The following is a 23,127-nucleotide window of genomic DNA, read 5'->3' as shown; positions in this document are numbered from 1 at the left end:
GTATATTTGTACACCGTGATGGTACTATTGTAAAGCAAACGTCTGTGTTGTTGTTGTTTCTCAGGGTTGTGGTTTTGGATACAGATACACTCGTCTTCCTCACCTGCTGAAAACCAAACCTGAGGACGCCAACCTGCCCAGTCTGCAGAGTAGGTGGTCTCTCTGTTACGTCATTTATTCGTCCGTTTGTTTGTGTGAGTGAAGCTGTCCGGCATGTTCCTGTATCAGGAGAGAGTCCCTGATGGTTTTTAAAAAGTCAAATCACAGCAGCAGCCAATTTATTTTCTAGTTTATCTTTGACAAAGAAAATTGGAGTTTGTCGATAAAGTTCAGTCTGGTTTGGCACGCTGAGCGATTAGAGTTAATTCAGAAATGAGGAGATTACACAATACAGAGAACATGAAACTTTGTTCTGTTCCTCTCTCACAGTATCCAACGTACTTTAGTTCATTCTGTGCACAGACTTGTTGTGTTTACACGTAAACACAACAAGTCCGTTTTACGGAGGCCACGTGGCAAACTAGTTTTTTGTATGCATGAAACAAAAGTGATGCACGATGTTAGTCGGTTAGCTTCAGAGACGCTGGTGTTTTTGTTTTTGTTTTTTTTACCCTGGTAGTATAGAAGTCTATGAGAAAATGACTCTACTTCTCTCTTGATTTATTACCTCAGTAAACATTGTAAACATGAGTTTATGTCTCAATCTCTAGTTTCAAGTCTTCTTCAATACAGCATGATGTTCATTTAGTACATTATGCTCCATTTAGAGTCATAAAGCAGGGGATGCTTGTTTTATGGCTTTATCTTGTCTTTCTTTGCACTCTTTATTTTGCCTGTTTTGTCTTCGTGTTGTATTCTTCATGCTTCCCCGTGTCGTCGTCCTCTTTGCTTTCTCTTTCTCCTGCATGATAATTGACTTTCGTCTGCATGCCTTTCAGGGGATCTGTCCGTTGCTAGTTTCCAAAGTAAGTTATTTTCTCCATCGCTGCTGATTCTGCTTTCATCCCCTTTTTTTAAATTTATTTTAGTAAAATTGCTCTCCTCTTGTTTCAGTCTCACCTGAAGCTCCTCCGTCTGATTCAGTAGATTTCGATTGTAGAGTCCTGCATGTAAATATTGTAGCTTAAAAAGTATCAAAAATAAATGCTGGCACTTGCATATTATTGGACTATTAATACTTCATTAACTACGTTCTGTACAGTCAGATAGATTAATATGCAAACAGTCATCATGTATTTTGTATTTAGGATCTTGTTATTCCAGCTGTGGGATACCTACGTTGCAGTAAAAGTACATCAATACTCTCCTCCTGAGGTGCAGACGGAGTAGAATACGAAGCAGCACAAGTTCGTCTGAGTGTGTGTTTGTGACCTCTGTGTCGGATAATTAACCGTCTTTCACGCCTCACATTCGATCCTTGTGGGACGCAGAGAGGAAAAACCAATCTGGGATTATTAGATGTAATGAACACTTGACTCCTACCGGAGAGCGTCTCCTCGTCTCCTTGTTTGTCTTCCTCCTCGTCCTCTGCTTTGTCCTTCCTCTGTCCTGTTAATCCCTTTCCTCTCGGGTCGACCCCGTTTCCTCTCCTCAAGCTTCTCCCCTCGTTTCCTCTTTTGATACCTGCGCTGTCGTTGTAGACTTTACCCTCATCTTCTTCATCCGTCACTTTTATTCATGCATTTTATTTAAGGGGGATGGTGTACATTAATAATTATGTAAGTTTCATTTATTGATTTTGCACAATTTAAACAACAAAATAGAAATAAACTAATGTAACGGAGATAAATAATATCACAGAGCAGGAAGAGGAAAGAAGCCAACTGGGCTGATTTGAAGCATCCATTTAAAATGTGAACATAAAATGAATATGCATCAGATGACTATGTACAATATTTTGACAAGATGTATTTACAAGGTATGAAATTTAACAATATCAATACAAACAACAAAAGAAAATGTAATTATGTCATGTGAGAGTAAGCGTGGACTTGTGTTTGTTGAGGGGATATATATATCGCTCGCGCTCGCTCTCAAAAAAGACATTAACAATAATACATAAAAAAGCTATTACATAACAGCAATTCGATTTTCTTTTAGGCTCCTTTTGAAATATTTAATGGAGGAACATTTTTTTTGTTAGGTGGGAAAAGTCATCCCATACAAAATAATTTCACGACAGGTTAATAGCAGACCACCTCAAGGTGTCACTCAGACAGAAACCAGAACATTCTGATGTAGCAGTTCAAAATGAAAGTCCTTCAAATCACATTCATGAGACAATTTGTCTAATTTCAGATTAGGTTTTAGAGACTATGGTGCAGAGTAAATCTTATTGAAAATTGACCTCAGCTGGTGAGTAATTCAGCAGGATGACGATGTGAAGATTGACGAGTTGAGTAAGCGTGAAGCTGTGAATTGACTTTAAAGTCTTGAAATGATCAGGAATATTATCTTACAAATAAAAACACAAGTTTGAGAAATATTGACGTCATAAATAGTAAGAATCTGCAGTTTCTGAAATAGAGGCGATGAGATGTCTGTTACTCTCTGACAACAGAATATATAAGATTAGAGTTACAAGTTATTGAGATCAGTTATTAGCACGGAGCATTAATACTGTAACAACTAGAATATTAGTTTAAATAAAACCTTTTTACTATATAGTCGGGTACTATTACAGGCAGCACAGAGGCTCGTAATAAGATGACATGGGAGACATTAAAGTTCATAGAACTATGACACATAGGATGCATTGTTATGACATAATAAAGAACGTTTAACGTGTTATGTACTTTTCATTTGGGAAATGTAGTGGAAGGGTTTGATGGTGTAGAATAATGAGTTCTGATCTTTTGGGTTGTGGACGTTGAACTTCTTTCTTAAACTTAATAACCTTTAAACCTTTCTGCGTGATCGACTCCTCTGCTTCCACTCGGGTTTGTTCACCTTCTCTTCTCCCCGTCTGATTGGTCCAGAGCCGTGTCCGTCGCTGCTGCTGCAGAGACACATGGCGGAGCTGCTGAGCGTGGACAAAGACATGGCCGCCTCGTTCCTCAACAGCGTCCTGAACCAGCTCAACTGGGCTTTCTCCGAGTTCATCGGCATGATCCAGGAGGTGAGAACGCGTTCACACCTCCAATGTGCGTCTCCACTGGAGTTTAACATCCAGGTGTGGTGATCCACTGTTGACGGTGAAGTCATTGACCGTTCAACAAAGCGTTAACGGCTTCACTTGAGCTGCAAATAAATAAACTGTTGTCGATTTAAAGATGCTTTGTCATCTCTTAATTCTAATACTTAATATACAATGTAAATGCTTGCAGTGCGGAGAATAGTTTAACCAATAAATAATGCTGCAGGAGAAATAGAAAGCTACAGGTAGACCCTGTGATCAAACGTTTAAATATTGATTTTGAATATTGGCCGGATCGTTACGTGTTAACCTGCTTCATGAGACGAAGACCCTGATGAATCGAATGAATATAATCGCCGGATGTTTTTGGTTAAAGTTGCATTTTAAGAATAGTCGACGAGAGAAAACTACTAAGTAGCTTAAGAAGGTCGGATAAAAGTCCTTTACTTTACTTTTTTAAACCGAACAGTTTCTGGGGACGGTGATTTCGGGGGAAAGGTGCCGGAGAAGTAAACGGTGTTTTATCTCCTCTCCCCTCTGTCTCCGGTGAGCGTTTGATTGACGGATGGTTCATCAGTGTTTTTTGAGAGAGCCCGCCCTTTACCAAACAATCCCCAGTGGCTGCTTCTCGGATGGTTTTGTGTGACCAACCCATCGGGTGGCATAAAGGTCGGGCTGCACTAATATTATTCATGTTAAACTATTTGACTTATTAGATTCCAGTGGTGCCTGCATGTGATCCAAACATTTCCAATAAGTCCTAAAGTCAACATTTACTGAATAAAGGTGGATTTAATAATTCCTCCGCTGCAGCCTCGACGTTTCACATCCTCTGAGTTGGTTTTGACACCAGACTGTTGTGAACCCAACGAGCCGTGGAAGGACGGAGGAATGATTTAAACTACGGAGGTGTCGGTCGTCAACGCATAAGACTCATTTACTGGCCGGACAATTTTAACAACAAAATAAAATACACAAACGTAACAGAGAGGCAAGAAACCAACTGGGCTTATTTGAAGCCTCCACTTATATAATATTACAGAGAACATTGAATTAATATGCATCAGATATGACTACGTAAAATATTATTGACCAGATGTTTTTACAAGATATGAAATATGACAATACCAATATATTACAAACAATTTTATCACAAAATACTAAATTTTTATTTTTTGTGTAATCCTCATGTAACGAGAGAATAAGTGAATCAACGTGGGGATTTAAAATTGGTCTCATTTAAAGTGTCATCTGGAGTTATTAGTGTTATGTATAGCGTAGCAGGGGTTTTATTTTGAAAGGTTTGTCAGAATTTTAATAAGACAAGTAATCAAACATGTTGAGGATGTTCAAGTGTCTTTAAGCTGCAGGTCACGGACACAAACGTGTAGTTTCTTTGACTTCCTGTCTCAGATCCAGCAGGCGGCCGAGCGTCCAGAGAGGAACTTCGTGGACACTCGCCAGCTGAAGGTGAGAACACAAACCGTGAGGAAGGAACCGCCTCGTAGCTTCAGGCTGTTCCGTGTTTCAATATACGGAGGGAAGAGTAGACTGTGTTCACGGTGGGAACGCTGAGTACGTCACCAGTGTGATCATCAACATGCTTCAGTGGAAACTATTCACTCGTGTGTAACGTCAATGAAACTGTTCAATGTTTCGTGTGTGTGTGTCAGACTCACCTGGTGTGTTGCTTCATGACGTAACGTGTGTTCTTCCAGGTGTGTGCAACCTGCTTCGACCTGTCTGTCAGTCTGCTGCGAGTTCTGGAGATGACCGTCACTCTGGTTCCAGAGATCTTCCTGGACTGGTCCCGTCCGTCTGCAGAGCTCCTCCTCAGACGGCTCGCTCAGGTAAGTCACACCTGGACTCTGATACGCACCGCACCTGGACTCTGATACGCACCGCACCTGGACTCTGATACGCACCGCACCTGGACTCTGATACGCACCGCACCTGGACTCTGATACGCACCGCACCTGGACTCTGATACGCACCGCACCTGGATTCAGGTAATTCAGAAAGAATGTTGTCATGACGTTGTGTATTTCTGTTCCTCTGCAGTTGTTGAACCAGGTGTTGAACAGAGTGACGGCAGAGAAGAACCTGTTTGATCGAGTGGTCAACTTGAGACTGCCAGGTACGTACACCCACACACACACACCTACACACACACACACTTTTTGTCGTCTAATAAAATCAAACTAAACTGAGTACTTGTGTGCTGCAGGTCTGGAGAGTGTGGACCACTACCCGATCCTGGTGGCTGTCACAGGCATCCTGGTTCGAATCCTGGTGGACGGAGACAGACAGGGGTAAGTTTTATTACCCACAATGCACCTGAGCAGGTGTTGTATCTGTCTGGATGTAACTGGTTTCACGACATTAGATTTCTTCTTGGTTACTTTGTTTCAAAAGCTTTTTGTAAAAGTGATTTTTTTCTGGTGGTGTTTGTTCTTTGTCGGTCGCTGAGTTTATTCGGGTGATTTTACTGAAGATGATGAGAACAGAAACCTGCAGTGCTGCCGGATACAAACTGTGTTTTCTTTAGTGGTTGTAGTGTTTCAGAAATTCCTGAATTACATCTCTGAGGCTGACGTGAAGAGATTCTTGTAGTTATGGTCTGAACGAACACGAGTTATGGTTTTTTACCTGATGGAAAGTTAAACTCCGTGTGTGTGTGTGTGTGTGAAAACCCAGTTGTTTTGCTGAAGTAGTGTAAAGCGCTGCGTCGTCAGTTGGCCGGTCGGCTCGTTACTAAACGTCGATACTTGATGATTAGGAAACACTTGATTAAATAAAAAATGTGTCCGTAGTCTGGGTTCTAACGTGTGCAACAACACACGTCTGCCTTTCTCGTTCCGTTAACATTTCTTAGTTAACGTGAAACATCGATGTTAATCGAAGACCCACCACCCCTACTGGCTGCTTGTTTCTCTGTCCTTTCAGCCGCGGAGCCCAATTCTTCTACTTAATCAAATCGATCGTCGATTAAATATTCGCTGGTTCCACCTTTTCTCACTAAAGTGAAGATCTCTGACCTCACAGGGAGTAGGGATGAGAAGCCATGAAGTTTTTATTTGCTTGTCGGCCCTATTGTGTATCTATTCTTGATAAAGTGAAGCCAAACACTTCTTGATTGAGCCTGGTAGCTTTATTCACAGTAGAAACTCGGATGTGTCTCATTATCCTGCTGCATAATATGAACAAGCATCCTGATATTAATCTTGAATAATAATAATAGGCTCTTACTCGAGTATTGTAGCTGTGGAAGTGGAGGCCTGCCAGCTGTTTGTTTGGTCTGGATGATCTTTGCTGCAGAACAGAACGGCTTCTTTAGCTAACGGGGGATTTGGTCGCTTGATGAGGAGACACTAATTAGAGGAACAGATTTTCGGCGGTGCGTTGGAGCCGTGACTGCCGGCTTTTCATCAACATTTGATTGAGCTTTAATTAACAGGCTGTTCCTCCGGTGACATGAATCCAAACAAATTACCTCTCAACTACGCTGCTGTCACATGAAAAATCATGAAAAATGAAGTAGTCTCTTTCAGAGCCTAGCGTCCACCGTGCTTCAATGCTACAGTTATATAGCATTATTAGCTCCTCGTGAACCGCTGGGCTTTGGTCTGTGCCTCCATTTACGTCACCTGACTCCAGATCAGCCAATAGCTGAATTGAATTGAGCTGCTGTGCATATTTATAACACCATATTGTAGAATTCAAATAAGTTCAGAACGACAGTCCACAAACCAATGAGAGACCTCACGGTGACTACGTCCACTTCTTATACACAGTCTCTGGTTGTCAGACACTTCTGGTAACAATCTGAGTCTTTGGGGGGAGAACGGCACTTTTGCTGGACGCACGTTGACGGTGAGGAGCTGCCCGAACGATGACATTACTGCCAGTTTAGCAGCCGTCTCGCTCAGTACTGGACCAGTTTTTAAATATTAGACAAACTCTGCCGACTGTGAACCGGCAGACTTTAGCCGAAGTTCCCCTTTAAGTTCCTTGAAGTGGGAAAGAGATTTTTCTCACATATTTTACTCACGCACGCACGCACACACACACTCATAATGAGGACCGCAGTGGGGCGTATCACAGGGTGTTGTTGGAGGAAATTGAATTAGCGGGCGATAAAAGCTGCCGGCTGGTGCCGACCGACAGAATCAGATCCTGCGACTGAATCTCTTGTTCTCTGGTCTCAGACTGTAAAGTGCAGATTCTCTTTATGTAAAATCAGATCAAAGGGGATTTTATAATAACACGACACACGCGTTTATTATATCGAGATGCAAACAAAACAGCCATTTTAGAATCATGTAACATACTTGACATGCACGTCTTTTATTTATTGTACATCCACTCACTGTTGTACGATACAGGATTGCACAATGTAATGTAACACAAGTCATTTAAAAATGAATATACTAAATATTTAAATAGGATAAAACATTAAAGTAGGCAATTAAATAGGAAAAATATGTAAAAGCAGAAAGAAATTAAAAATGAAAACTAAATTATATTTACAAGGAAGATATACAGTTAGACACACACACACACACACACACACACGCACGCGCAGTGTCGTGCTGCATCATGTTTTTTATGTAAAGAGTATATTTTAATAAAAACACAATATATATTTTTTGCAATTCATATCGTTCTAAAGCATACAGTTAGCTGTTATTTATGGTTAACGAGTGTTCTTTATTCTAACAGACAGTGCAGAGTATAGTTTATAGAAGTACTCCGATCTTTTACTTAAATACCCCGAAACCTTTAAATAGACCCTAAAGCATCCCCTGCTTTCTGGTCTGTGTGACTCTAAATGGACCATAATGTACTAAATGAACATCATGCTGTATTGAAGAAGACTTGAAACTAGAGATTGAGATCATAAACTCATGTTTACAATGTTTACTGAGGTAATAAATCAAGAGAGAAGTAGAGTCATTTTCTCACAGACTTCTATACAACCAGAGGAGTCGCCCCCTGATGGTCACTAGAGAGAATGCAGCTTTAACACATGAAGCATCGGCTTCACTGGCAGAACCGGAGGTGCTGTTGGTAACTTGGCAGAGGATATTTAAAGGTACGGTCACGAGAATGAGACGATATTCATACTGAATGTGAGCCAAGTGGAGTGAAAAACACAAAAGAATCATTGAAAACACCAAACGGCTCCCGTCGATCGCTCTGAATGTAAAACCGAAAGCTCGGCCTTTCTTTGGAGTGAACTCACTCTGATCACGTGTGTCACATATCGGAGCACCTCGTGCTACTTGATCCAGCGCTGCTCTGCATACCAACAGCCTGTAAAGATCAGCTTTTTGTTGCTTTTCATTCACATTCAGCTCAGGCTATCAGCCGCCACCTGTTTCATTATTCCACTGTGCTCCCCGGACGCTGCTTCAGGATATCTATTGATCCCCCCCGTCGTCTAATATGTGCTGTGGCTCAGCAGTTTGCCGTGCTCCTCCTTATCTCCCAGCCTCGTTGTGGATGTCTGAGTAACGTCACTGAGTGAGTCTCATATGAATGAATAAATGAGTAATTGTGATCGTCTGACCCGCTGCTCTTCTGTCATCGGTGTCCTGATGGTGCGAGCCGGTTCCCTCTCGTCTACTCGGCCGGCTTCTGTTGTGATTGTGGACGACGGATGTTGTGTAGATGAGGAAACTTTTACCGGAACAAACGTTAACATCGAGAGTGAATACACAGAAATGACGTGAGCCGTCAGCATCCATCATGTTTTAATAAGTCAACGTGTGTTTTCATAATAAGAAGATGAAGTGACTAAAGACGTGTCGTGTGTCTCTGGTAGCGAATGATCAGCTGAAGCTTTATCGTGAGTTTTGAGCTCATTGTTTGTCTGTTCTAGTTCCCTCTCACCGCTCTCATAGCGTAACGTAGATAACTACGTTATTACACGTTGATGTTTATTAATATATATTAATATAGTGACCTGTGAAGCCCTGTGTGACCGGTAGTCAGTGTTTAAACTCTCTGGGCCTCATCTCTCAAAAGACCAAAAAATAGAATCCATCTTGCGAGCTTATTTGGGCTGAAGAAGTGTTCTCCAAAATCCTTGTACCTGAAGACGCTTTCAGAAATGATGGGAAGATGACTTCTTCACACTGCAGGAGGAACCAAAGACTACATGGTTTTGGAGCGTTCACCCTCAAGCTGATAAAAAAAAAGCCACAAAATTGCAGCGAAGACACCGAAACCTAGAAAACCAGTAACGTCTCACCGGAAGATCCGTTTTCTCTGCATAGATGCAGATTAAAGCCGCCCAATGGCCGTGTTCGTACAAACGATAAATCAAAGGACGCAGTCCGACTCTTAACTCAGCAGCAGCTGCACTGTTAAGAAGGTGAACTTAATGGAGCAGCTAAAGAGAGAGATTTCACTCAGGAGGTGGTGGAGATAAAAGAGATGAGACTCATCAGGTGACACAGACTCCTCGTGAAGCTGGTTTTGGTCAATGTAACTTAAAGACGCACAGAACTTATGTAACCTGTTAACTTGAGTCAAATACAGGTTCTCTGTTTACTATGTTGCCACCATTGTGAACCACATCCACCCGTTTAAAATGAGCCGAGTGAGAGCGGCCATGTCAGTTTACTCAAAAAAACAACACAAACGTTCAGCTGCCGTCAACAAATCCACGCCGACACACGAGGCAATTAACAGCTGGACAGGAAGTGATTCTTTTTGTGCTCATTAAAAATGAGCAGCCAGAAATTAATGAGTTTAGGACTCGAGAGATGTCTGTTTTTATATATATATATATCTATATCTAGATCTAGATCTAGATCTAGATCGATATATATGTGTATATATATATATATTACACACACACACTGAGGCTCATTTTGACTTCACATGTGTGATCTTTTCTTTTTGTGCATATTTAATGAGCATCGCTGGAGGGAGCCTCACTCTTCTGTGTCCAGTAACTGTTGAATAAAGACTGTTTGTGAAGAATGCTAAAGCACATTCTTACCCTTCAGAATGTTTTTTAATGAACGACATGTAGTGAATCCACGCAGAGCAACATCGCTGTGGTTGTGGACTTGTTTGGCTTCGTTCTGTGCTGATAAATTGAAGGGGAGCCGAGCGCTCGTCCTCTGAAACGGCCTCCAGCTCTGTGTTGAGCTAGTTTCCCGTCCTCATGCAGCCGGCTTCACGAACAGGTTTGGGCCACTCGTGGCTGTTGAAGTGTTTGCGTGTAATAAATCAGAGCTGCGATCTTCCAGCTTTAGCTGGAGCTGCCCTCCATTCAGCTGTGCACTGGCTAGTGTCCGGTTAAAGTCATGAGACGTGTTGCTCTCATGGCTCAGAAGGTGTTTTAGAAAAGCAGAATCTTTTTGTTGTTGTGGCCCTTCAGCAACAACACTGCTTGTTTTTTTAACACTTACTGAGCTCGCTGACATGCTGAAGACAAAACAAAACTTCAGTTTGATCAATGGAAGTTGAAGTTTCTCAGCCTCGAGCCCGTTTGTTCCCACTGAAGATCTTTAAGAACACCTCACAAACTTACTGAAGAAAATATCGCAGTTTTTGGTGCCACTGTTTTCTCTCTGCGTATGAATGTATATTTTCAGCCCAGTATCGTGAAAATGCCCCGAAATACAATCTGTTGTGTTCGTCTACAGGGTACTGTCGGGTTTTGGACTTTTAAAGAAAGTCGTGCCGATGGACAATTCAATACAAGAAATCAATAGATTGCATTTCATGACTACTTCACGAACAGCTGTGATACTGTGTTTATTTTCCAGATATATATTTATGTTCCTGAAGTACATTACAGGCTATTAATAAACCGGTTGGTGTATTATTGAGGTTCGTCGGGCGTTGACACAGTTTGATGTCTGATTTGCATCGTGACGTGTGTCGTGCAGCTTTGCGTGGGCAAGCGGAGCAGCTGTGTGTGTTTTCTGTAAGACCAACATTTGAGGCTGTGGGTTCATAATTCTTATGGGATGCAGCCTCGGCCCAGTTTATTTATAAAAAGAAAAGAGACGACATGCAGACTTTGTATGTTCCTTGTTGTCCCATGCAGGCCGAATGATTCACCGTATGAATTGGAATGTATTGATATGGTATTGTTGCACAGTAAATGTATAGTTTCATGTTTAAAAAAAAGTCTCGGTAATTCCCTAAGGTGATGGTGATGGTGAATGTGTTTGGGACTATTTTCTGCTGCGATTATGAAACATCTTCTCCCGGATCTCTTGGACACATTTTTCTTTCTGTACATCAGTGATGTGGCAGCTCCTCCGTCTCTTCTTCTTGCCGCATTAAATCCACCGTTTTGTCAGAAAACCACCGTTTTTCTTTTTTACATATTATGGATGATTAAAATCTCACAGTAGCTTCGTCCTCCTCTTCATCCTTCCTTTCCTGTCCCCGTCTCTGTATCAGCGTTCCTCCATCACTAGCCTCTGTGTCGTCACTCTTGTATTCTGCCGGTGGTCTTCGCAGTGGTTTCACGTGTCCATCGTGCTTCCCTCCCCTCACATCGGAGACTATTAACGGCTCTCTCCTCCCTCCACAGGGTAGAAAATCAATGGTGCTAATTATTGTCCATTACCTCGAGGCTGAAAGACATCAGAAGCAGCTCGCGGCTCATGCTCAGATTAGATTTGAGACCGAGGTTAATGAGTTTAGCAGCTTTGGGCCAGGAGAGGCGGGGCTCTGGGGATGTTGTGTTCCTGCGAGTTGCATTGCTCCGTGCGAGCGCTGCGGATCCCTCTGAGCCGAGAGGATTGTTCCTCAATACGTAGTGAGACCTGAGACGTGACACTCGCAAAGTCCTTCACTTAAGACAATCGGACGAGTACATATTGAGAATTAAAGTATGGTGTAGTGGTTACACCCAGAACTTCCCATTGGTTCTATCCGTATCCTTTCCACCTTCTAAGGGTGCTAACAAGAACCCATCCCGGGGTTCTACCGAGAACCCTTTTATATTCCAAGGGTTCTTAAGGTTCTGGGCTGATGTGGTGCAGTAGAACCCACAACATTGTTCACAGTCAGTGTTTGAGAGGGTGTGTTCCGGATTCTGGGCGTTCCCTTTTAACACGCATACTTTCAACAATCCTTGAAGAACTTGAAGGGTTCTTTGGATTAAAATGTGTTCTTAATGGAACCATTAGGCGTACAAAGAAGCCTTGAGAAACTCTGTATTCAAAAAAGGGTTTTTCAGAAGGTTCTGGGTTCTGAACCCTAATTTGTCAGTGAGAACCGGAGCCTGACGGGAGGATTTGCATGTATTAAACGTGGCTTTTGTGAGCAGAGAACAATCCTTCAGAGTCGTGTGTTCACAAGTGACCTGCTGTGTGTCCTCTCCTGGTGACCGTGACGGTAGCGCTGCTTCCTGTAGAGCCTGGTGTATAAATACACGTCTTATAATAACACGTCTAATAACAGACTTTTTAAAGGGCTTCTTTTTTGAATATTTTATTTTAACAATGCAAGAGAGCATATAGAACACAGAACATTAAACATTACAAACAACTACATAAGTTAAGAGAAAAAAAGAAAAAAATTAATAAAATAAAAAACTAAACACTAATAAATGAAATAAAATTAAATAAATAATTCCCCCCACCCAAACGAATAAAAGAGGTTGGTGCATAAAGTAACAACACAAAGGCGAATGCAATGACTATATTGTAAATCGGAGCTCTAAATAATTCCAGTCCTGTGGTGCTGTTAGTGTTGTACCCATGTACTCCAAATAAGGCTGCCAGATTTTCAAAAATAAATTATATTTTTTTCTGAGACTATATGTAATTTTTTCAAGAGGAATACAGCTGTTCATTTCCACAGAGCATTTGTCGATGAGAGTGGGGGAATCAGACTTCCACGTCATCGCCATACATTTCCTGGCCACACATAAAGCAAGTTCTACAAGTTTAATTTGGGGCTTCGTTAAAGACCTGTTGAGAGCTGTGAAGTTTCCCAGTAAACAGAGCTCAGGATCTAATGGAAAGGTAGCCCCTGTGATCTTAGTTATTATACTACAAAAGTCACACCAGAAGGACCTCACCTTTGAGCAAAGCAGGTACAGTGTAGGAAGGAGCCGACCTCTGTACCACATCTGAAACACATTTCTGACAATTCAGGTTTGGATTTATGAAGCTTTAAAGGGCTTCTTGACGAGACGGATGAACACAAAGATGATGGCGGTGATGAATGCGATGATGCAACGTGAGGGGAAGACGAGTACTCTCTCTTATTCATTAAAGTAAATTCTTTGTTTTTTGTTACGTCTTATCAAAGCAGTTTGGGAAACTCAGACGTCCAACCAATAATCAACTTATTTTAATGTAAAATCTGCAACTACAGTCGGATAAATGCATTGCAGTAAAAAATACAATATTTACCTTTGATATATAGTGATGTACAAGTATAAAGTACCTCAAAACTGTACTGAAGTACAGTACTTGATTAAATGTACTTAGTTGCAGAAAACTGTTAACTGACTGAACTGTGGTTAAAGACCAGTTACTACCGGTATGTACATTGTGTGTTTAAATTGATGCTTTTCTACCCAGAATGCACTGGTACAAAGGGGAGGAGCGGGTCCCTGCCAGGAAAACACATGTTGTGTTTTCAGTAACGATCACGACCGACCCGTCTGCCGTCACGTTTATGGAGCGAACCCAGAAAAGCTCTCAAACGTGGAGTTGGTGTAAATAAGCTGCAGTGAGATCAGACGTCACTGGACACCGAGGGAAGGTTTTACACTCGGACTAACATTAACTGTTGTAAAGTTTAAAAACATGTTACAGCGGGTAGCTGTTAGGTGACAAATAAGTCAACTTTGACTCCTCGTGTTACAAGAGGATGGAACAGTGGACTCGCACACAGCTTCTGTTCACATGACGGGTATCGAACGATGAACTCGAATGGGTTTCGGGTTCACTTTTTTAAGGGTACCGGTGTGGAGTGACAACTGGCTACGTCGTAGACGTCGTCCCTCAACTCGTTCTTGCATCCCGAGTTGCTGATCGGAGTTTAAACAGTGACCGGCGCCCGGCAGAGAGTCGTGGCCCAGATATCCGTTGTACATTATTCTGCTGAGTACACAGAAACTCCAAAAAACCTCAGCCCGATGGGTCTATTGGATGGATTGTGATGAAATGTGGTTTCATCGTTCATGGTCCCCTCAGGATGAACTGTAATAACTGATGATCCTCTTTTTCATCCAGCGCCGTCATCGGGTCCAACACTTTGATTTATGAACAAAAACCTGCAGAACTAATGACATCATCTGAAAGTGTTTGTGTAACCTTTTTATGAACTGGACAGCTGCTGTAGCACACACACACACACACACACACACACACACACACACACACACACACACACCCCTGCTAGAGCTTAATTCCCCTTAATAACCTTTTGTAGTAACAAAGTACCACGTTCTCTTTTCCTGGGAAGAACTTAAAGGAACATAAAGCTTCTTGCGCTCGTCGATGGAGATGACATGAACACAAAAAAAAGTTTGTCATTTTGTGCACCAATCGGGCGTCGGCAACGTTTGAAAGAAAAGCTGTTGACAGTTGTGATCGTTCTGAAATCAACACGTTCTCACTCAGACTCCTCCCACTAGGTCGGGACTCTTTGGCGTCTCTTTCCAGGCTGGTGCCATCCAGCGTTAGTAGCTATTCCTACCAAAAGCAATGCGTCGTCATTCGTAGACGTCCCACGAAATGCCTTTGTGTGATATCAACGTAATCATGAATAAAGTGTGTAAATTATAATAAATCTGCTTAACACACGAAGTTGGTTTCAGACGTACATAAACAGCGGTCTCCTGGGTGAAAGTCCTGCTTGTTTGAGCCATCCATCCTCCCCGAACGCCAGCTTTATTCTAAGTCACCTGACTTCGTCCTTTAATCCCGTCGTCATTACTTCCTGGCGTGTCCAACACGGACGCTAGAGTGGTGAGTGGAGCGTCGTAGTCTGAATTAAAGCAGTGTTCTTACTCCCGACTCGTCAGTGGTGTCAAAGTTAGAGAAAAAGATGAGATTTAAAAGTGTCCAGGGGCTTTTAAATGACACACTATTACAAAAAACTATTTCGATAAAACCTGTTTTCTACATTCTGAAAGCAATTTAAAGCAACTAGAGTTTTAACTCTAGTCCTTGCACAAAATGATTTACTTTTTGCAATCTCATATTTTGATTAGTGCTAATTAGCTAATATTAGCATGCTAACGGCCCTAATGGAGATGGTGGACATGTTGGCGTCATGACAGCATGCTCATCTAATCTGAGTGAAATATCCGATTGTTGTAAAATACACTTTAGTGTTGAAAGGGTTGTTTTCTCATGCAGGTGTTGAATGTGCCAGTTGAACCATTAGTAGTTGTGACGTCTTAATATGTATAATATATCATTGGAATATATTTATTTCACTTGGATTGTATAGTTAGATATTCTTTCTATTTAATTCAGTGTTTTTTTTAATTATTTGTAGGATTATTAAAGCTACTATTCACTGTGTTGAAAGATGCGGTGTTTTGTGTATTATTTATTATTCAGAAGTGTATTTGCATTCATGTCTGATTATATTCAGTTAGTTCTAAAGTGTAACCAGTGGCTCATGCATTTATTTTGACAATAGTTCATTCATTAACCGTCATCCACACATTCATCCGCCTGGTTTGTGTATTTTCTCTATTTTTTCTTGTGAAGTCCACACACACACACACACACACTGTCATTGTCGGAGCAGATTTCCCTCGTCTTCTGAGCGGTCCTCTGTTACCATGGAAACGACAGAGCAGCTTGGCCGGAGGGTGGGAGACGGCGACGAAAGAGGAAGTTCTGAGGAACAGTGAGATTGAGGAGGAGGAGGAAAGGTGGGAGGAGGCGAGGAAGGACACAGACTTGTGAATGGTCAGAGCGGTTTAGGGCTGAAGCAGAGAGTAGAGGTTTGAGGGACAGACCTGAGTGAAGGAAAGGTCACACGAGAGGTTTAGGAGGGAGGAAAGGTTACAAAGGAGGTAGTAGAAATCAAAGTACAGTAAATGGGGGAGGGGCAGAACGGAGAGACATTTCGGGGAGAAAAGGAGACAGAAACAGAATGAGACAGATTATTTAATATAACTAAAGATCAAAGACAAACGCTAAACTCACAATTACATATAATTCACAATGTTTTTCTCTCAAATTTTTTATTTAATTTTTTTAACAAAAGAAGTTTGAAGACAAAATATGACGGGAAAAATTATTCCATTATTTTTCAGGCAAAAATCTACAAAATATATTTTCTCTTATTTCTCTTAAATTCTTTCTTCTATTTTTGACGTCGGGAATAAACTGTGAAAAAAAAAGCATATTTATTTTCTTCGTTTACCTGAAACAGAAAATGTCTTTCCATTCCATTACCCAAACCGCTGATCCTGTTCAGGGTCGCTGGAGCGATCCCAGCTGACATTGGGCGACGGCCTGGACAGGTCGCCAGTTCATCGCAGGGCAATTAGAGACAGACATTCACGCTCGCATTCACACCGACGGCCAATTGTGAGTCTTGGGAGGAAGCCGGCGAACCCGGAGGGAACCCACGCAAATTTACTGCCTTGCGAAGTATCGTTCCATTACTAATAAAGACAGCAGCAGCTCCACCGCCGGCTCATTGAGTTGATTATTTTCTCAATTAATGAATCGGTTTGGTCTATAAAAAAACACAGGATAATTAGTCAAAGGTGATATCATCTGCCAGATTGTTTAAAGAAAATGATTTAAAGTCAATTATGTCAATTGAAGCCCAATATTTGTCTCTCTTGGCTCTGTTTTTGGTCTCTGTAGGTAAATATCTGTCTCTTTAGCTGCTAAATGCTCCACCGTGTTCACCAGCTCGTCTCTAACGGAGCCTGTCTGCTGGTTCCTGCTGAGCAGATGAAGTGCAGTTGCTTTTTACATCCTTCTACAGCTGTATGTTCAGCTGATCATTACATGCGTGATAGCCACTTTAATGTCTATCATCTATGTAACCGACTGTGTAATTGAATTGGCCGACCGCGACAGCTCCTGTCTGTAACATCAGTGTGGCCAGAAGGAGACGTTGATGAGGGGTTTGGCTCCACAGAGCTCTGACGCACAGATGGAGCAAACAACATGCTCAATAAATGAACAGTGGGGTCCGTTCACATCCACGCTCATTAATAGACATAATGTCATTAATTTGTTTACCGATGTGCCATTTATTTGATTGACTGCGCTGCTGCAGGGCTTTTTCACAGAAAATAACTACCGGTAGATGGAAATGAAACATTTATTCAGCCCCTCGTGTTCGTTTTAATATTTAAAAGACTAAAAGGATTTTGTGATGTAGTGATGTAATACTTCTGTCCTCATGAATGTAATTGCAGGCCTAAAGAAACAGTTTGATTACATCATTTCTGACAAATCTGCACGATAGCGCGCGGTTCAATGTTCTTTTTTTTCCAAATAACCAAAGTTAATTATCACGTTTAATCATCATTTAAGTAAATTAAACTGGAGTTTCAGCAGCAAGCTGGTCTCTCTGCAGCTCCCTATGATAGCTAACGGTGCTAACAGTCGTTTGCTGCTGTATTAATGCTCTGAATGTTGTATGTTGCTCCTTTAGGTTTCTACAGGATCAAAGTGACAGTTGTCCGTACATCCATCCTCACGGAAAAAAGACCTTTTTTTTTCCCCCAGCTTTTTGTTGGAGACATGATCAGTCTTGTAGATGTCGCTCAGTCGTGCAGCATCACTCAACATTTGATGTTTTGAACTTGTCTGGCTGTTGAGTAACAAAGCCGAGTCATAGCGCTGTGATTGCAGCAGAAGCTTAAAATGCTGTTATGGATAAACAGGCACCGTTTTTAACTATTAACTGATTAATACTTGCTGATCCTTCAATAACAATCATCAATTGAAGGAAAGTCCTGGATATTTGCATCTTTTCTTCAAAATGAAAAAGAAGCCCAGACACTCATTTTCCCCAGGATGCATCTCTTCGATATATACTGGTTTCACAAAGTGTAGCACCATGAATGATGAACTGACAACATAACGCAGAACACACAGGATCTGACTTTTCCAAGAGTTCCTCATTGTGCAGCGAGGGAACGAGCGGACGCGACGGAGAGATGCGATTCTATTTACTCTGTCATGAATAAATGATGCGGTTCGTTTTAGTGGCGAGCGAGAGAGCGGACGATGGGGATTCCTCCGTAATGGATGTTCGGAGGGTTTGTTGTGGCGCAGTCATGTGACACTGTCCTGTTCTTTACAGGCCCCAGCATTTAAATCGCTGCTCACTGTATCATGCCGGGAATAAAGAAATGCACGGAATACAAACGCCTGAGTGACGCACCTCTAGAGTAGCCCAGTGCTGGCTGACCATGGACTGCATCAACCGGTTCCTGGTTGCATGAGAGAAACGGGATTTGTGTTTGTACGTCTATCTGTAGAGGTATTTGCAGGACGTCACCTGATCCATAGGTGAGCCATTCAAAGCATGAACTCTGCTTTTTATACAGAGCCCGAGTTTCTGAGAGAAGGATGAGCTCGTAATACCTGAATATTGGTTTGTAGATTGCTTTTTGCCAATGGCTGAGAAGAAGCTCCAGTGCAGACACCGGGTCGATATGGAGTTTAAAATATACTCATCAAATGGTTTTAAAATGAGGAGAATAAGGATCTTCTGTTGCGGTTATCAGTTGCTTCAACAACATATTCGCACATTCAGAAAGACGGCCTTTGACATCGCAGTAGTTGGCAGCCAGGTTTGTCTGTACAAAATTGTATCATCTGCATAAAAATGTGTTTTACACATATTGTAAAATGAGAGCTGCAGTGGCCCTCAAACAGTGTCCTTATACACACCTCTATCGCTGCAGTGAGGTGTGAGTGAGTGAGTGAGTGAGACTGCAGGAAGAACATTGTTCACTTGAAAACACCACCCAAAGCACATTTTATCAATACAAAGCGCTTGAAAATCGGCAGTGTCCCTTCAAGAAACCGGACATCCAGTGCCATCGAACCGACCGAGATCAAACGCGGCCCGTGAGACACGTTGCAGATTTACACGTGTTCTGATACCAAGCCGCTTTATTTACAGGACACGGCCAACAGTGACGTGTCCCGCCGCTCGGCACAAACACTCGCTCGTGTTTTTGTTCCTTTTATCTTCCTCAGACTTCCGTCTCCTTCACACTCGTGTAAACCAGCAGTCCAAGGACTTCTCTTGTGTTTCTGTGATTTTTAAAGGAAAACAAAACTCAAAGAGTTGGAACATTCAGCACGCGGACGGATGAGCCGATACATCTGTATTTTACTCTCTCAGTAGAAAGTCGACTCTTCCTCTTCTGCTGGAGTCGGGTCAGCTGTCTAACATGAGCTCATACAGAAGGCTCACTGACGTTCAAATGACGGTTCTCAACAATACTGGAACTGGTCCCAGTTTAAGACTGGTCCTCGGGACACGTCGCCAGTAAATAGTCTTCAATGTGATTTAAAAAAAGAATAAATAGCACGTCAATCAAAAACGATCCAGCTCATAAACAAGTCCGTCCACAATGGATCCTTGTTGTGAAAGCTCGGAACGTGAAATGAATTTACCGTATTTGCGTCTCGTCCCTGGTGTGTGAAGGCGATCAGAGATGATATAGTTTGTAATGAACCCTCGGCATGTTTGGATGAATATAGTTTACCGTGGGACGTGATTGTTCGTTATTCGTCTGTTAACTTTAACTCAGAAACAGGAAGTATATTTTTCTCCGATGACAGTTATGTTCTCTGTCGCTTTACAAGCTCTAAACAGGTGTTGACGAGCAAAGACCTCCGACAAATTGAATGGCTGCTCTGCCCTCCATTTCACTTCAGTGCATCATCACCACACACACACACACACACACACACATTAACCCTTTCAGCTCAGGCAGTGATGGGAGGATAGTCCACGTCACCGCTGTCCACAGGAAGAAGTGACGTGTGAAAGATGTAAAAAGAAGAAGTTCAACCGAGTTTACTTTCTCACCTCACAGCCGACCTGAAGGTCGGCTTGTTGGGTTCACAATGTCACAGATATTCCTCTGAGATCTAACATCCACAAACCACTCGCACTGTTTCATCATGATCACCAGTGACCCTCTGGAGCAGTCGAAGAAAGAGAATCTCATCAACAGTGTAATCAAACAGGGCAGATATCTCGATATGAATGCAGATAAGAGTGTGTGTTGATGAGTCTCATTCGGTAGGTGTCCATCCACATGTTTTTAAAAGCATTTCAATCTGCACACTATAAAAACCTGAGTGGAAACTACTAAAATTCCCCAAAAATCTTGACACATCGCAAAAACGTTTTTAAAGTCGTCAGAGTTAAAAAACTACATTTCCACGCACATATTTGATTTGATCACACTGTTGATGTAAATCTTAGTGTTACTGATGATCACGATGAAACACTGCTCGTCTGGGGAAAAGTTCAATTCAAGCCAAAATGCGACAAAATGTGCTGGAGATTTATCGTACAAATGACGTACATGAAGCACATGACCGCTCCGCTGAAGAGACGGATGAAAACATTCTCCTCATCAGATCTGATGTGACCTTCCTCACATTAATACATGAAACAAAGAGAAGTCTACTATTTCTGTCAAGTTTTCTAAATTCTCTCCTAACAATCGCATAACCGTAGTGGATGGAAACAAGCTTTCATTTCAGGCGCCAATGCTTCATGTGTTCAAGCTGCATTCTCTCTCGTGTCCACCAGGGGGCGACTCCTCTGGTTGTATAGAAGTCTATGAGAAAATGACTCTACTTCTCTCTTGATTTATTACCTCAGTAAACATTGTAAACATGAGTTTATGTCTCAATCTCTAGTTTCAAGTCTTCTTCAATACAGCATGATGTTCATTTAGTACATTATGGTCCATTTAGAGTCACACAGACCATAAAGCAGGGGATGCTTTAGGGCGGGACTACACGCTGATTGACAGGTCTCTACCAGAGCCGTATACGGCGTCTCTACGTCACTCCTCACTCTAAATATGGTCACTTCTGTTCATTGGTTGCAAAAAATGCCAGAGTTTTTTTTTCTTCTTCTCTGCAGTAAATAATGTGACTGATGTGAGTGGAGCCTTTTTAATAAAGTGCGAATCTCCCCTCCGCCATCGACCCCCTGAGTGGGCCCGTCGACTTCAGAATAATGGTCCATTCTTCAGCATCTGCATAACGACCAGTGGTTTCCAGCGGTTATTTATGGCCGCTGAGGATCCTTTGTGATGTTCAGTGATACCACGTTGATTTGAATAATGGCGTAAATGAAACAGGAAATGACCAGGGGAGATTAATGAGGCGTGTGTGTGTGTGTGTGTGTGTGTGTGTGTGTGTGTGTGTGTGTGTGTGTGTGTGTGTGTGTGTGTGTGTGTGGGGCACGACTATTGTGCACGTGATTAGATGTAATACATTTGCATATGTCGGGGCAAATGGTGGCATGTTTTGTGGAGAAATCAGCTGTTTTTTTTGTTTTGTTGAAACACATTCATTCTCCTGAACGTGTTCCGTCTGATAGAGTTTAGAAGAGTTTTAATGAGCGTGTGAGATCGACCGCCTCGCTGGATCTGAACCAGTTTGAAGTCAAATAAAGTCGGATTTAGTGTTTGTAAAGCTCCTCGTCTCTTTTTATCCTCCCGTTCTTTCTTCAGACTCAATTACAGCAGCTAATCAACACATTTCCTCCAGTCTCAGCCCGTTTCACATCCTCGGATACTCAATCCTTTAACACACACACACACCAAAATATAGATGTGTGTGTATATATATATGTGTATATATGTGTCTGTATATATGTATGTGTATATATATATGTATGTGTATGTATATATGTATATATGTGTATATGTATATATATGTGTATATGTATATATATATGTATATATATACGGATATATATATGTGTATATATATACGGATATATACGTATATATATATGTATATATATACGTATATATATGTATATATATACGTATATATACGTATATATATGTATATATATACGGATATATATATATATATGTATATATATACGGATATATATATATATATATATATATGTATATATATACGGATATATATATAGATATATATATATATATATATATATATATATATATATATATATACGGATATATATATAGATATATATATATATATATATATATATATACATACATACATACTATATGGGTCTTCCTGTTCTTGACCAAACTCCTCATTTTGTAGCGTTTAGAGTCACTTGCCTGCAGTTTTTCCTTTGTTAATGCTCACACACACACACACACACACACACACACACACACACACACACACACACACACACACACACACACACCTCTCTCTCTCGTGCTCTGATGCGTGAGAGGACAGGCAGAGATTTGAGCTGGTGACAAATTGTCTGTCTGAAAACTCTGTTGCTGCTCTGTGACTCTTACCGTTCTGTTACCAGAAGTACACAAAGGCTGAGTCGTATCTTTGAAGAATGTGAATAACATCCATGGCTTCCAGATTCGGTGTTGAATAAGTTGTCTTTTATGCACGCAGCTTCTCGGATCAACTCAACCAACAAATCAAACATGGGGCTTTAAATGAGGCGGAACAATTGACTTCTAGCTTCATGATTCTCTCACGGTGAAGAGGACGTTGGTGCATGATGATGATGATGATGGCGATGATGATGATGATGGCAGTAAAACGACCAAACAGGGCGGTGTTGATGTATTAATCTTATTCCTACAATGAGTCTGATCTGCTGCTCTGTATTTATCACAAACAATATTCTGAGTTCATGTTCTTCTTTGTGCTCAAACTGTCTGACTCTTATATGAAGAAAGCACGTACAGTAACTTCAATAGCATCAAAAGTAAATGTATTCTTCAGAATGAAGTGTTGGACAAAACATTATTATTTAGTGGATAAATAAAATCTGCATTT

At 41.5% G+C, this 23,127-nt stretch overlaps 1 protein-coding gene across 1 annotated transcript in view; it reads left to right on the top strand.

Moving 5' to 3' along the window:
- rnf123 (ring finger protein 123) overlaps positions 1-23,127 on the top strand; it is an 88,663-nt gene that overhangs the window by 34,480 nt on the left and 31,056 nt on the right. The window contains exons 31-36 of the mRNA XM_079265624.1: positions 65-149; positions 2,979-3,118; positions 4,550-4,606; positions 4,855-4,986; positions 5,198-5,273; positions 5,364-5,448. Coding sequence (XP_079121750.1) covers positions 65-149; positions 2,979-3,118; positions 4,550-4,606; positions 4,855-4,986; positions 5,198-5,273; positions 5,364-5,448 — 575 coding nt within the window. The remainder of the gene's footprint in view (positions 1-64; positions 150-2,978; positions 3,119-4,549; positions 4,607-4,854; positions 4,987-5,197; positions 5,274-5,363; positions 5,449-23,127) is intronic.

Source organism: Melanostigma gelatinosum, assembly GCF_949748355.1.
Source record: "Melanostigma gelatinosum genome assembly, chromosome: 3".
Lineage (NCBI taxonomy): Eukaryota > Metazoa > Chordata > Actinopteri > Perciformes > Zoarcidae > Melanostigma > Melanostigma gelatinosum.
Note: the sequence above shows the minus strand (reverse complement) of the source record. Positions and strands in the feature narration are given on the sequence as shown.